General features: G+C 37.2%; 1 protein-coding gene across 2 annotated transcripts; it reads left to right on the forward strand.

Annotated features, from left to right (window-relative positions):
• The first annotated feature begins 295 nt into the window (after window positions 1-295).
• On the forward strand, window positions 296-16,052 carry slc25a39 (solute carrier family 25 member 39). Of its 2 annotated transcripts, XM_081387706.1 has the most exons (12): window positions 296-489; window positions 5,213-5,322; window positions 6,540-6,599; window positions 7,734-7,784; window positions 9,300-9,409; window positions 9,496-9,563; window positions 10,199-10,323; window positions 12,503-12,676; window positions 12,754-12,863; window positions 13,579-13,660; window positions 14,048-14,131; window positions 14,658-16,052. In XM_081387706.1, the coding sequence occupies exons 2-12, from the start codon at window positions 5,226-5,228 to the stop codon at window positions 14,774-14,776; spliced, it is 1,080 nt and encodes a 359-aa protein (XP_081243832.1). In that variant the 5' UTR covers window positions 296-489; window positions 5,213-5,225; the 3' UTR covers window positions 14,777-16,052. The 2 variants fall into 2 exon arrangements, with proteins under 2 accessions (XP_081243832.1, XP_081243833.1); XM_081387707.1 differs by lacking the exon at window positions 7,734-7,784 and having other exon boundaries at window positions 372-489.
• Window positions 16,053-16,304: the final 252 nt, after the last annotated feature.

A 16,304-nucleotide genomic window follows, 5' to 3' on the forward strand; every position in this document is an offset into this window, starting at 1 on the left:
TGCAACCTTGATGGTTGGAAGGTATATAAAAAGTATTTGTTTCCTCAGTCCAATAAAAGGTACAATTCATATATGTCATTATGAAACTTATGTAACTTTTTATGTAAATCCTTTTTTTAGAAATCATAAATCATACCTCCATGTTATGCTGTCTGATAATTTCAGTTGATAGCAGACATCCTGCAGTATAATTAGGTGCATTACATTTACTTTTAACCCATTTCTCATTGCCTGCCTAGAGGACGACTTAAGAAAAACGTGACCATACTTAGCTGGGCTGCATTACCAAAAAAACAACCCTAAACGTGTATTTGGCATGAGCTGGGCCGCCAGGGGGCGCCGTGTGTTTCTCATGGTCACCCGCTCTGTGTGCTGCTGCTGTTGTGCGCATTGAGAGTCTCACTCTCCGACTGCACGACGGGGGAGAGACTCGCAGCAGAATGTCACGAACCGAGCAGATGCACGAAAACCCTCCGGTTTAGACAAAAGGTGAGTTATCTGCATGAGCCGTACTATTATTTCTTAACTAACCTACCCTTTCTGCTGCATTAGCTTCATTGGGTCTCTGCTCTGTACACAATGTGCCATGATCTTGCGCCATTGCGTTTAATGCGATCAGCGGACAGCTCATGAAACTGTGCTGATGGTGGAAGAGAGCAGTTCGAGCACAGGTATTGACAATCGAGGATGTTCGTTCCGTAATGGTTTTGTTTTTAACCAATTGCTGTAACTAGAAAAATTATATTGTGCTTTGTTCTGGACAGGCATTATTTTAGCTACCCAAGACTTGATCAACTTCCCATCATCGCCTACTAGTGTTTTGTTTTTGAGTTGACAGCCCGTTTTGTTCTTTAATTGTTTTTGAATTTTGGCTGTTCAGTGGTGTTTTTTAAGGCTTAAGGATAACAGCCATAACATTTTGTTATGCATAAAGTGCATATTACTCTTAATGTAATATAACTGAAATGTTAGTAAAATATTCTGATGTAGATTAGAAAGTACGGCTATTAAGTGACTTACTGACAAAAGGCATTGCCTGAATTCATTATTTTCAAAGTAACGTTAGATATGTTACTATTTGCAAAACTAGAGGTGTGTTTCCCCACGTCTCAACAATCTTGTTTGTATACTGGGGTTGGACCATGAAACTTAAGGGCCATTCCACCGAATGGGTGACATTTGCTTGTTGTAACTCTTAAAAATAAAACTTAATTTTTTGATTTTTTTCAACACTGAATCTAATACTCAAATATTTACCTATTCAAAATGTGTATTGGTCAATCTCAGGCAACTTTATTTAATTTTTTACAAGGTTTCCAGAAGATGGATGCATGTTTTCACAGTCCTGTTACCGAAACTCATGTGACATTTAAAAAGCATGTTTAAAAGCATGTCAATTATTCCTTTGTTTTCCCCACAAGAAAGTGTTTATTTTAAAGATATTGTTGGTTATATGTTCAAATAACTGATATTTGTGACAAAAAAATCACTATTAAGGCAAAGTGTATTTTAATAAAAAACACAAAGCCATTTTTTCATTTTAAAGAAGACCGAAGCCTCAAGTTTATACATTTTTTTTTATAATTTAATTTATTAAACAATTGTATAAATGATGGACCAAACAAAACTGATAAAAAAAGTGGTTTAACTTTATTTTTTTAGAAAATAAATAAATAATAGTAACAGGACTGAACACTTGGTAACAGGAATGAACTATTTCATAACAGGAATGAGGAACAGGTAACAGGAATGAGTGTCCATATGTGTGTGCACGAGAGAGAGTGTACATGACTGTGTGTGCATAAGATTTCTATGTTGAAGTATTGTACTATATGCTAGTAGTACTTCACAGCAAAGGAGGTGGAAAGAGAAATAATATTTACAGTATTAAATCAACAAAACAGAGGACTCTACTCACTCCTGTTACGTTAACTCACTCCTGTTATTTTTTCATATAAGTAACAGGACTGAAAGTAACAGGATTGAGTTTTTAAGCAAAAAGTTATCAAATACATGACATATGGCCACATAGCATACATGCTAATAGCATGAGGACACTGAGCAAATTCTAGTAACTTAACAAAAGTTAATATCTTTAAAATAAACAAATACATTCTAAGAAATTATTTAGGTAACAGGATAGTATGTTGAGATTGACCTTCTCAGTCATAGTTACAATTTCATCAAATATACAGAAATTAAAATAAGAGGACTAACTTATGGTCTTCCCATTGCCTTTAGAAGATCAAGATGATGCAACTTCCTGTTGAAAATGTGTCTTGTGGAATATTCCAAGTGTTTCAGAGGGGGGAATGTGTTAGGGTAACAGGACTGAGTGAAAACCCGGGGACATGACTAAAATGTGTATTTTATCTAAAATATTAGATAAAATATTTTTTTCTCATAAAAACAAACAAACATTTTAAATACATTGGATATAAAGTCACACAACAATCCCCAAAACTTAAAATTTCTGAAGGATTTTAATCATTATATTTCATGGCAAAGTTTAGAGACAGAGAGTGGGGACATGCAGAAAATGCTATTTTTTGTGTTCTATGTAGTTTTTATTAATGTTTTTAATTGTAAATTTTATAATTTGTAGTTAGCTTAATATGCAGGACATTTTGCTTAATAATAAAATGTATTTTAGAGTTATTTTCATGCAATTTTTTACATATGATGTTCTGGGGACATAAATGTCACCCATTCGGTGGAATGGCTCTTAAACCACAATAATTTGTCAGTATGGTGTAGGGCCTCCTTTTGTGGCCAACATACAGCATCAATTCGTCTAGGGAATGAGAGATAAAAGTCCTGCACAGTGGCCAGAGGGACTTTGAGCCATTCCTCTTCCAGAACAGTGCAGGTCACTATGTGATTCAGGTGGAGGAAAACGTTTTCTGTCTCGCTCCTCCAAAATACCACAAAATGGCTAAAAAATATTTAGATCTGGTGACTGTGCAGACCAAGGGAGATGTTCAACTTCACTTTCATGTCCATCAAACTATTCTGTCACAAGTCTTGCTGTTCGTATTGGTGCATTATCATGCTGTTATACCATGGTCTGGGTGAATCCTCAATTCTGATTGGCTGCAGGGTGTCCATTAAAAAGTGATAGAGGACACCTAGTAAATAAACCGTCAGGCGTAAACAGGGAAACCAAGTTATTGTTTGTAAAAACTTTAGATTTCGATTGTAAAACTAATTAAAATAAACTAATGTTTTAAAAATGTGTTATTTGGCAAGTGACCATGGTATAAGCGGGTTAATGGCCTTCGAGGTGTCCATTGTCAGGTATTAATGGACTTCGGCGGAGGCAACAACTCCGCTGCGCGTCGGACGGTTCACGCCTCGCCGTCGTCCATTAATACCTGACAATGGACACCTCGTCGGGCATTAACCCTTACATACACGGCACCCCCTTCAGGGTACAATGTTTGTACCATTAGGTGCACATGGTCCTCCAGAATGGTTTGGTAGTCCTTGGCAGTGATGTGCCCATCAAGCACAGTAGGGAATGCAATGATATTGCAGCCCAAACATCACTGATCCACCCTGTGCTTCACTCTGGGCAGTAACAGTCCGGGTGTTAAGCCTATTTTGGGCTTCTCCACACTGTAACCCCCATGGATGTGGGAAAGACCGTGAAGGTGGATTCATCAGTGAACAATACATGTTTCATATTGACCCTTTAAGACCGATTCCTCGACAGTTACTCCTGTTGGATGTGGTTCGTCCTATGTGGTGGTATGCCGACATTACCCTGGATACCATACCCTACATACACCACAGAGACTTGCTGTTCTGGTCACAGATGAGCCAGCGAGACGAGCACCAACGATTTGTCCTCTTCTGAACTCTCATATGTCTCCCATTATGTTGTGTGGATTGCAATATTTTATGTACAGCGTGTGCTATTGCTCTGCTAATTCAACCTGCACACTCCGCTTTTACTGATGAAATGTAAAATCAGTAAAGATTGGCCATCAGGCCGCGAACATATAGGCATGAAACCTCCAACACTATATTGGCCAGTGTTTCAGTCTCATTATCAAACCCCTGTATATATGAAGGGATGTGAAGGTGTGGGATAATATCTGTTTGGGTTTTGTTTTATTGCTTCTAGAGATGATGGACTGCACTTTTCTGTCTTTTTTTTTCAGTCTTATAACACAGATGAAATAAAATGAGCATGTTTACACTGATCAAAAACCCATTATGGAGTATTATCACTAGCTTCCTGTACCTCATAAATGTGTCAGGCCAACATGAAGGTCAACTTTGTGCTCACAGCTGATTATCTGCTCTCTGTTGATCTTAATTTAGCTTATGGATTTTCCTTTGTGTTACTAGCCTAAAGCTGTTAGTTGTTCTAGCTTTTGACAGTTTTGTAGGAGATAGTACCAGTTAATGTAGGTAAAAATCTCCAATCCACAAGTTTTTTCCCACCTCTTGTATTCCATTATATCCAATCTAATGCCTTGTTAGATGTTGTACTCTCAATTTCTCTTTCATTTTAAAGGGATAGATTCTGTCATCATTTGCTGACCCTCATGTCATTCCAAACCCATATGACTTTCTTCTGTGGAACATAAAAATATATTTTGAAGAATGTTCGCAATAGAACAGTTTTGGTTCCCATTGACTTCCATTGTATGGACAAAAACAAAACAAAACAAAAAAGCAATGGAAGTCAAAGGGAACCAAAACTGTTTAGTTTCCAGTCTTCTTCAGAAAAAATACACAATTTTCATTTTTGGGTGAACTATCCCTTGACTCTCCTAACTACCCCAGTTGACACTGAACATGTTTCATGCTGAATGCATCCAGGTGGCACGCTTGGTGTCGGTCAAAGTCTCATGCTAGATTTGTTTTTCATAAGGTAGTTTACTGACTTCCGCAGGAGTAGTATAGGGTACGGGGAGGGTGACCCACCCCGTCTGTGTTCTCAATAGATAAGATATCAATATGCTGTGCAGGGCCATTATAATCACGCCTGCCGCTAGGAGCTACTTTCTCTTAATATCCATGTTTATTTTTGCATAAATGTTGTTATTTAAGAGCAGATAATATTATGTTGTCTTGCAGAGGACTGAGAAGGTCAATAGGTTTCCCTGATGACAGGAGCTATAAAACGGGACCATAAACATAAATATAATCTAGGCATCTTGGATGAATGTATTCATATCCCCTCTGCTCTGTCTTTCAGGTGGGCTGACAGGATGGGGGAAGGGCCTGCAGTCAGGCCTTTGGCTGCTATTACGCCCGTGCAGCAGATGCTGGCGTCTGGCACTGGGGCTGTGCTAACATCTTTTTTTGGTGAGGAAAAGAATTGGCACAATCATTTCTCTATTTAGAGAAAATTCTGTTATTACTGTTATGTCATTTCCTTAATTTGTCCAGTTTTAGCTGGACAAAACATTTTATCAAGAGTGAAAGAGTAAACATTTTATCAAATACAAATGTTTTAGTATTAATAAATTGCATAGGGCATTAAATTCAAGAAATTATTAATACTTTTTTTTTCAGCAAGAACCCTTTAAATTGATTTAAAGTAACATTTATAATGTTACAAAATATCTGTTTCAAATAAATGCTTGAGTTTTGAATTTTCTATGTATCAAAATGTATCAGTTTCCACAAAAATATAAAGCAGGGCAACTGTTTTCATCATTGGTAATAATAAAAAATGTTTCTTAAGCAGCAAATCATCATATTAGAATGATGTGACATTGAAGACTGGAGTAATGATGCTGAAAATTCAGCTTTGCATCACAGGAATAAATTACATTTTAAAGGGTAACTCTCGCCAAAATGCAACCTAGGGTCTTTTTGGTAATCTAGTGGAGATCGACTATGTTTGACTGACAAAATGCCGGCGGACACTGCTACAGTGAGTAGCACATTTACAGTAAAATCTTTCTTTTTAGTTTTCTTTATGTTCTCAATCCTCGAGTTCATGTGTAGAGCCCCTGGTGATACTTCGAGCAAAGTTTCATGTTGTGTCGAGCCTTTTTAGTGTTTTAAAAATAGCGATTTTTGATGCTATCATAGTAGTGCCCCAAGCACTCCCATTCAAAAGGCAATTTGACCGAAAACGAAAATACAGTCAAACTTAAAAGTGCCGTTTCCATTATAATTATGCTTTTAAACGAAAGTGTGCCTCGGGTAGAATAGCAAAAAGACCCTAGGTTGCATTTTGGCGAGAGTTACGCTTTAAAATATATTCAACAGGAAACCGATTGCAATAATTTTTCCAACATTAATATTTCACTGTTTTCTTATCAAATAAATGCAGTCTTGGTCAGCATAAGAGCCTTCTCTCAAAAACACAAACCCCAAACTTTTGAAGGGTAGTGTATGTTGGGATATAATTATGTTTTTCTAAAGTAACTGGGTTGAAGGGTTTACAGTTTAATTAGACATTTCAAGCTTTGTGCCTGTGCTAGTGTTGTGCTTTATATGTAGAATCAAAATCCTAACTTTTATACAAGGCTAAACCTTAATTTTTCTCTTTCTTTTTCTCCCTCCCCTAGTCACACCACTGGATGTAGTGAAGATCAGACTTCAAACCCAGCAAGCACCCCTCTATCAAGGTACATATCTCAAGCAGCTCTTCAATTCTTGATCACAGACAGTAAACTTCATGCATTTTCTCTTGACATTATACAAGTCACACCAGTTCAATATCAGTTCCAGTGTTTCTATAACCAGTGCTTCAAATTTCACTTCAAATGCTTTAAATAAACAGTCTTCAAGTTAGAATAGATCCAAAAGCTGGTCTCATCTGAGGAATTATCTCTTGCTGCTGTACTTTGAATGTTTTTTTTTCTCTTAAAGCTAAGTGAATATTTTCTGTGCCAATAGCATTGCAAAAATCACTGATTCCAAACAGGTTTTTCAAACACAGCATGTCTGCCATTGTTTGCTAAACTCAGTCCTCGAACTCTCACCATTGGTTGAGTCGGCGTCATGTTGGGTTGGTCAGGTTACAATTAGAGCTAATGTTTTGATAGCTACAAATGGCTTACTCTCTGCATAATAAGCTGGAATAAAATAATTAGAATACTTGAGCTTTATTAACAGTGAAAATGAAGCTACACTAACGTTCAAAAGATTGGGCTCTTTAAAGTTGGCATAAAATGGAAGTAACGATAATCTTTTCTTCCCTATTGTGACGTGTATCCAAGTGAAACGGTTTCTCGAATTAGAAAAGTGTGGGCGGGAGTCGGGACTGCTGTGATGTCATGTGAGTGACAGGTTGATCCCGCCCTCACGCCATAAAGACATCATCAGAGAAGACAAGAGATGTCACTGCAAGAGGGAGAGGAAGTTGTTTTGGTTACCAAGGCACATGAATAATAATAATAAAAAAAGTGGGATAAATCATTTATAATAAATACTGCAATATTCCATAAAAAAATTGTTCATGTTTTTGAAAGAAGTCTCTTTTGCTCACCAAGTCTGCTTTTATTTGATTAAAAATACAGTAAAAGCACTAACATTGTGAAATAGTATTTAAATTTTAAATTTCAAATGACTTAATTGTCAATTTTGACAAATTTAATGCATCATTGCTGAAGCCAAACTGACCCCAAACTTTTGAACGTTAGTTTGTATCTAAAAACCTGCTGTAAGCCTTTGATAACACAGACCTCATGCTGTTTTGCATTTGCTATATGCACTATGAGCTATCTTTCTCTCTCTCTCTCTCTCTCTCTCTCTCGAAGCACTAGCAGCAGATTCAAGGCCCTGGGCTGGGGTCATCCGCCCTTCAAAATGTGAGTATGTGAAGATGAACTCGCATCTGTGCTCATGGACCTCTCCCAAAGACCAGCAGCTTGCTTCACTAACTACCACCTGAATTACAAACACATTCTGCTAAACATCTAAATCACATAGTGCTAACAACATTTTGGCTTGTATAACGCATCTCTAAAGGGGTAAATGCAATGACACGTGTGCACAAAACACCCCAACAAGTTGAAAAATGCATTCAGAAAATATTTCGGAGGTCTACTCTGCTTGAATATAAATGTTTATTCAGTGTGTTTATAGCAGTGGACAATTTACTGAACTCATGAGGACACACTAAAAGCCATGCAAGGCAGATCTACCTTGAACCTGTCTTGCGTAATATCCAAAAATAGTAGGCTTGTTTGTGCCAAGGCTGGAATTGGTTAAACTGTCGCGGCATGGTCAATGCCACGGTCACTAATATTTATAGAACCTCTTATCTAAGACCTCAGTCCTAATCACCAAATCCTTTGAACTGAATGCTGAAAATTATTCAGCTATTATCAGAAAAGCCTTGCTTGGAAAACTCAGTGTCAATCTTGTGTCACATGGCTGTTATATGTCTGCAAATACAACAATCCAGGAGTCATTGAGGTTTCACACTGCATAGACAATTAGTTTTTTTGTCTTTGTGTTTTTATTAACTGTATTGTGGCAGTTCCACCCCCCCCACCCAACATTTGGATTTAAAATAATGGCATGCATGAATGAGGAGTCATTCACAATCAGATCAATAACATTCATTTACAAAATAGATTGGGTGAATATTCATTGAATGTCAACTTCAACTCATACATGTATAGTGTCAGTGTACAGTTGCTGTCCCAACTTTAACCAATCATACTCAAAGTTTCTACTCGAAGTGCTAAAATAGCCAATTGCAAGATTAAAAATGAAGTGTTTTGTAGTTGAAAATAAGTTCACAAAAATGTTTTTTTGATGTCTATCACAGTCCCTTTCAAGGAAAGTTCTGTTCACTTGGCGGCCATATTTGCACCACCTCTAGGCATCTATTTCGGGCATCCAAGACCAAGTCCTATCTACTTGAATGGGGGAATCCTGAACTCTCAAGAACTGCTTGCTTAACTCACAATTAAATAACATATTTCAAATCAGCAAACAAAATCTGGCATGAACTGTCCCATAAATGTTGTTTCTTATGCTCATAGCATAAAAAAATCTTATTTTTTCAGGCTAAATGTGTATGTGCAGTCTTAAGAGCCAGTCTCAGAACAATAGCGGTTTCTAAAGCAACCGAAGCTTCTAACGGCAGCTGCAGTGACGCGATGACTTTATCAATCAGCGATTGGGTCTTTTATTTTAGAAGGATATTGCATGTTGCCCTTTCTCCCATTCATAAGTAATACAATAGAGACAAAGACTTTAGATATACAAAGAGAGGTATACTCCTGAGTACTTGGGTGCTTGTGGCCATTGGCAATGTATTTGCAGAAGTATTACAAATTAGGTTTACGCTACTATATTTTCGGGCTTTTTAGGGAAATGTTTCCTCTATTGTAACGGGTTGATGGACCACGTCTATGTGTGTCAGAATATGTCAAGCTGCTCCAGCTGGTACAAAACCCCCACCCATTTCAGTGGGACCGTGGTAAGAATTGATTTGCACATTTACAAATTGTGATTTCAAGTTTTTGTAATGACACATTCATGATTAATTTACTTTTTGTTTATCAGGATGCATTTGTTAAGATCACACGTAATGAGGGGATCAGGTCTTTGTGGAGCGGACTTCCCCCCACACTGTAAGTCCAGAATCATGTCAGTGTACTTTTACATATAAACTGCTTGACTTGCATACTTGAATTGTACTTCATCAGTTTTATAGGCAGAACTGTAACCGGTGCTATCAGATCTAGTCTAGTCCTGTTTTAGTGTGCCTCTATTTTTAAAGTGTGTGCTGTAACTGCAGCTCATACGAAAGACTTTGATTCAGCTGTTGCTAAAAGTAATGACTTGTAGTTTTGTAATTAAGTTAAGATTTTCAAAGATCTTAAGATTTAAGAAGAAAAATTAAGATTTTAATTCTGTAACTGCTTTGACAGATTCAAAGATCGTTGAGTGAAGGATTCTTTCAGATAACTCTCAGATAACTTAGTCATTAGTTGTGAATCCGACTACAGTGGTCATGCTGTTTACTGAATAACTGAAATGCTGTGTAAGCATATTTAACTTTGTAAATTTATAAATAACATGTTAATGATTAAACGTATGAATCAAGTCGACTGTAAATAATCTTTTTTGGGGTCAGTTGACTTGAGCGGATAGCCTGACAAACCAGCAAATAAAAACAACTCTGAATCCTTGAAAATGACACACATTTGTAATTCGTGCACAAGCTGTTTTCTGTGAATGCTCATTGGTGTGTTTGTGTTTGAAGGGTGATGGCGGTTCCTGCCACAGTCATCTACTTCACCTGCTATGACCAGCTGCGAGACTTCCTGCGTTACGGCATGGGCTATCAAGGGGACCATATTCCCCTTATAGCAGGAGGGTTAGCGAGATGTGAGTATTTACTTGCCTTCCTGTCTCACAAAAGCATCTTTTACAAGACTGCAGTTTTGTAATGTGTATTATGAAGATCTTAAAATGATATAATGTGCATCCCTAAACAAAGCTGAAAACCTGCATAATAAATCAGTTATTGGCATATTTAACATATCTGTCACTATTGGATATTTACTTATGCATTATCATTTCCCTGCTTTTACCTTTAGATTTGCTGCCATATATGTATATGTGTATGTATGTATGTGTGTGTGTGTGTGTGTGTGTGTGTGTGTAGTACCAGTCAAAGGTTTTGACACACCTTCTTCTTTTTTCTTTATTTTTATTATTTTTAACATTGTACATTTAATACTGAAGACATCCAAACTGTGAAAGAACACTTCTTTTTTAGATTGTCCAACGTACCTACATTTAGCTTTGATGACAGCTTGGCACACTCATGGCATTCTCTCATCAGATTAATGAGGTAGTCACCCACAATGGTTTTCCAACAATCTTTAAGGAGTTCCCACAGGTGTTGAGTACTTGTTGGCTGCTTTTCCTTCACTCTCCGGTCCAACTCATCCCAAACCATCTCTATTGGATTTAGATCGGGTGATTTGTGGAGGCCAGGGGTCTCATTTATAAAACTGTGCGTAGGATCCTTACTAAAAATGTACGTGCGCCCGAAAGCCAAAAATGGCGTGCGCCAAAAAATATTCAGACTTATAAAATTGTTCGTACGGCAGAATCTGCGCAGAATTCACTTTATAAATCCCAGTCAGCGGAAGATTGTGCTATTGGAAAGCCCAGATGAGTAATTAGTTGGGTTAGTAAAATAATGAAATTATAGTTTTTAAATAGAAAAAAATATTTATGTAAAGAGATATAGTAAAATAAAAAGTGTTTTAATGTAAACATCGTCAACTGCCAATTTAGGGGACATCACCCAACCCTAGTAATTCTAATAAACTTATCCTCTGCAGCAAAGTTAGCTCTTGGTCTTTCCTGGGACGGTCCTCATGAGAGCCAGTTTCATCATAGCATTTGATGGTTTTGGCAACTGCACTTCGGGATACATTGAAAGTTCTTGAGATTTTTCGGATTGACTGACCTTAATTTCTTAAAGTAATGATGGACTGTCTTTTCTTTTACTTAACTGAGTGTTTCTTGCCATAATATGGATTTGTACAGTAGTTGTAGTAGCACTGATAGGGCTATTGACTCTTTGCCCACCCTTCCCTCTGCACAAGACAACTTATGGTCTAAAGCACATTTAGGGGCTGTTTACACGACACCATTTCCAACTAAAAACTGAACTTTTTATGCATTTTGGCTGTTTGTTTACACTACAATGGCGTTTTGGGTGCCTGAAAATGCAAACTTTTGAAAAGGGGTTTCAAAGTGCACGTTTTTTAAAACGGTCCAGAACGTGTTCAAACTTTTGACTGGTACTGTGTATAAATACTACCATTCAGTGGTGTGGGGTTGGAAGATGTTTTTGAGAGAGTTTCTTATGCTCACATTTATTAAGGCTGCATTTATTTGATCAGAAATACAGGAAAACAGTAATATTCTGAAATATTACTTTTTAAAATAAATGTTTTCTATTTCAATATATTTTAAAATGTAATTTATACCTGTGGTGACAAAGCTGAGTTTTCAGCATCATTATTCCAGTCTTCAGTGTCACATGATCCTTCAGAAATCATTCTTAAATGCTGATTTAAGTTCAAGAAACATTTCATATTTTTGTTAATGTATAAAACAGTTGTGCTGCTTAATATTTTTGTGGAAAAACCAGTGAGATATATATTTTTTGATGATTAGAAAGTTCAAAAGAACAGCGTTTATTTGAAATGGAATCTTTTGAAACATGTCTTTACTGTCACTTTTTAATCATTTTAATCAAATAAAAGTATTAATTTCTTATAAATCTTACTGATCTCAAACCTCTGAACAGAAGTATATACAGTATTAAATGTGATCTTTAGTAAATCTCAAATTGTACATTATAATCATTATTATTTCGTTTTTTAAATGATTGATTTAAATGTTGTATTTTAGACAAAAAAAACCCTGCAAAATGTTGATGCATCCCCAGTTTTGTGCTTTTCTGAGTGTTCTGTTTGATCGTGACTGCTGTGTTGTGATCTCTGCTGTCACGTTATTGACGTCTCCTCTCTGTGCCGCTCAGTGGGAGCAGTGTCTGTGATCAGTCCTCTGGAGTTGGTTCGGACTAAGATGCAGTCCCGCAGACTCCCATACAGCGAGCTGATGGTGTGTATCCGCTCGGCTGTGGCTCAGGACGGCTGGTTATCTCTCTGGAGAGGCTGGGGTCCCACTGTCCTACGGGACGTGCCCTTTTCAGGTCAGTGACCTGTACATTCTCTGGCAGCGGGATGTTCCACAGATGCAGTGCTTGACTGTTTTTTCCCCCCCCATTAGCTCTGTACTGGTTTAACTATGAGCTAGTGAAAGCACAGCTGTGTGAGCGGTACAGTGCACCACAGACCTCCTTCACCATTAGTTTTACAGCCGGGGCCGTCTCAGGAGCTGTGAGTATCCCAGTATCACCTCACTCTCAAAGCCAGATATAATGGATGACTTTTACTTTATTTTAAATGACGCATTAAAAGAAGGAACTCAATAGCAGTAAATTAATATGGATGAGTTTATGAATGATTACATAAGACTACAGTGAGAAAAAAGATTAAACAATGTGAACAGAGCGTGATATCTTAACTGGCCTGACTGATTAACAATAAAGGCGTTTTACATGAGAACAAATGCCGGATCGACTTCTGTCCCAGATGAATGTGGAACATGAGTGAAACTGATCTTTTGCATTGAAATATTTGCACTTAACTAATGGTCAAATGATATTTTGAGTATTATCTTACTACAGTTGATGTTCTTTATAATGGAATTGGATTTGCAGTGATAATAGAGTTGTATAATTGTGAATATAACACTATAATTAAATTTCTCTTCTGCTCACCAAGGCTGCATTTATTTGGGGAAAATAAAATAGAAAATAAATGTCATTTATTCCTTTAATAGCAAAGCTGAATTTTCAGCATCATTACTCCAGTCTTCAGTGTCACATAATCCTTCAGAAATCATTCCAATATGCTGATTTGGTGCTCAATAAACGTATATTATCAATGTTGAAAACAGTTGTGCTGCTTTGAATACATTTCTGAAAACCATCAAATAATTTTATCATGCAGTACTGGCCCCATCAGAATATCAATTTTCTTTTTGACACAGATTGCTGCAATTCTGACCCTGCCGTTTGACGTGGTGAAAACGCGCAGGCAAATCCAGTTAGGGGAAATGGATGCTGCCGGAGGTATAGCAGCTTCTGTAGTTTCACCTGTTAATATGTTAGAGCAGGGTTCATCAATCTCGGTCCTGGAGGGCCGCTGTCCTGCAGAGTTTAGCTCCAACTCCAATTAAACACACCTGAACCAGCTAATCAAGGTCTCATTAGGCATACTAGAAACTTTCAAACAGGTGTGTTGGAGCTGGTTGGAGCTAAACTCTGCAGGACAGCGGCCCTCCAGGACCGAGATTGGTGAACCCTGTGTTAGAGTGTTGTAATTCAACCTGAAGGTTAAATGACATGATCTCATAGATGACTACTCGCTTTTAAAAACAATTCAGTGCTGATTACTTAAGCTAGAATTAGTTACATTTGATCAGGCATCAAATTTCATGACATTTTGACCTTTCTCAGCAATCTCTATGAAGAAACCGGCCTCCACATGGAACATGATGAGGAATATCTGGATTGACATGGGATACAGAGGTTTGTTTGCAGGTAAGCTCTAATTTCTACAGTCTATGCACTTCCCTAAAAGCACAATGTGCTCTGATTGGTTGGCTGGACCAGTGTGTTGTGATTGGTCAACTGATTCAAGCTTGTTTCGGAAATGTCACGGCCCTTACCATAACGGCAAGTTTCAACACGCTATTCAACCAGGCCAGCCTTATTTAAATTATTTAAATGACTAATATTGTGACGTGTTCGTTCCCAAAACAGGATCAGATTTTACTGATATAGAGAATAACTCCCTTTGGAGTCACTTTGTGCTTTGTAACTTTGCAGACCTTTTCCATGCTCAAACAGTAACACTACAGACTAAAAAAACATTGAAAATGTTACAAAGCATAATAGGATAAGGGATTTTTTTTTTTTTTTTTTTTTTTTTACAATTTCTGTCTGAAACACTGTTTTGGTGCAGGACCGAACTGGATTAGAAATTACACACCATGGCTTTAACTTTTTATTATTGAAACAGTGATATTGTTGTATACATTCAATAATCAGCTTTGCTTTTTTTCAGGTTTCCTTCCAAGAGTGATCAAAGTTGCTCCCGCCTGTGCAGTCATGATCAGCACTTATGAGTTTGGGAAGACTTTCTTTCAGAAGCATAATCTGGATCAGGCGAGATGCGGTCTTTGAGATGGGCGAGAGGACCTGTGGTTTGTCCAGGATCTATCCCTGAGGAAGCTGAGAGGGAGTCATTGTCAGCTACTGCAAACACTGATGACTTATACCAGCTTTGTAATGAGTTTTTTTTTTTTTTTTTTTTTTTATGAAACTCTAATTGTTGGGTGATGTGCCCACTGACTGGCACAAGGAATTATAAGCTGTGAGACTTTAACTAATACTTTGCGTCTGAGATGTAGGACTTCAGTTATGATGCATCAATAAATGCACAATCCTCTCCAAACCCTGTGATGCCTTAGGGAACAATACCAAAGCATGCTGGCAGAAACACTACCTCCCCACTAATGCCCCACTTATTGAAATGGCTGCTGGTTGGGCGCAACATCCAGGTTGTTTAATCTGCAGTGCTTAACTTGAGTCCCTTTTATTAAAGAGACAGTGCTGCCCTCTGCTGTTCATGTTGAGGAAACCTCAGAACGAATGGAGAAAATAGTCAGTACTGAGCTTTACTGTCTTTTTCAGCAGGGGAAAACAAATATTAAAAAATGATTTTTATATGTGATTTTTTTTTTTTTTTTTATTTTAATTATTCTTATGTACAAGACTAGTCCTTTGTATGGGCACTGTTTTTTTTATTAGTAGTATTATTACTTTTTTTTTTTTTTGCAAGGGATGTCCTAGTGTAGTGGATGGATCTTTGCTCTTGTCCTGTGTACTACACCTGTATTTAGTTCCGATACAAACAATATCTACTGTTGTAAACATACTGCTGACTTGAAATGATTAGACAGTTCTCACATTTGATCTAATAAGACATTTAAAAACCACTTCATCTTATAGGTTTCATTTTTAGCCGACTTAACGTGCATCATTTCTGTGCATTTACTGAAGCATACTACTTAAATGTGTTTTCTGAGTGAATGTTAGAGAAAGTATCTAAAAAATAATTTAATGTGTCTGTGATGGCCCTTGTGCGATGTGAGCAGAATGATTGTTCACTCAAAAATAAAAAATTCTGTCATCATTTCCTCAACCTCATGTCGTTCCATGCCGTGATACGACTTTCATTTTTTGCAAGTAACACATCAAGAGTTACCCAGCAGCAGAATGTTTAAATGACTGTTTTCTGTACAATGAGAGTGAATGGTGACCACAGCTGTCACCGGTCCCCATCCACTTCTACTGTATGGCCAAAATAACAATAAAAAAAAAATTGTTTGGAGACACTGCTGAACATCATCTTTATTCCACTCTAGACAGAAATACAGGGTTGGACCAATGTGAGGGCAAATAAATAAATGATCTAATTTTAACTTTGGTGGGAACTATGGTAGACTTGGTATGATTTTATATGATTGCATTTGTGTGATTTGTTTATAGATTCACCTCACTCCAATATAATTAAATTATGACTCCATTAAAGCTGTTATTCTTTAAAAGTAGAAGTCTTTATTAGAACTGATAGGAACATTTAGGATTTAACCTGAATGCTTAGATAACAAAAGTTTTGATTGCTTAAGCTTTCAACATTATCAGTGTA

This window comes from Scardinius erythrophthalmus (assembly GCF_964197995.2).
Source record: "Scardinius erythrophthalmus genome assembly, chromosome: 1".
Lineage (NCBI taxonomy): Eukaryota > Metazoa > Chordata > Actinopteri > Cypriniformes > Leuciscidae > Scardinius > Scardinius erythrophthalmus.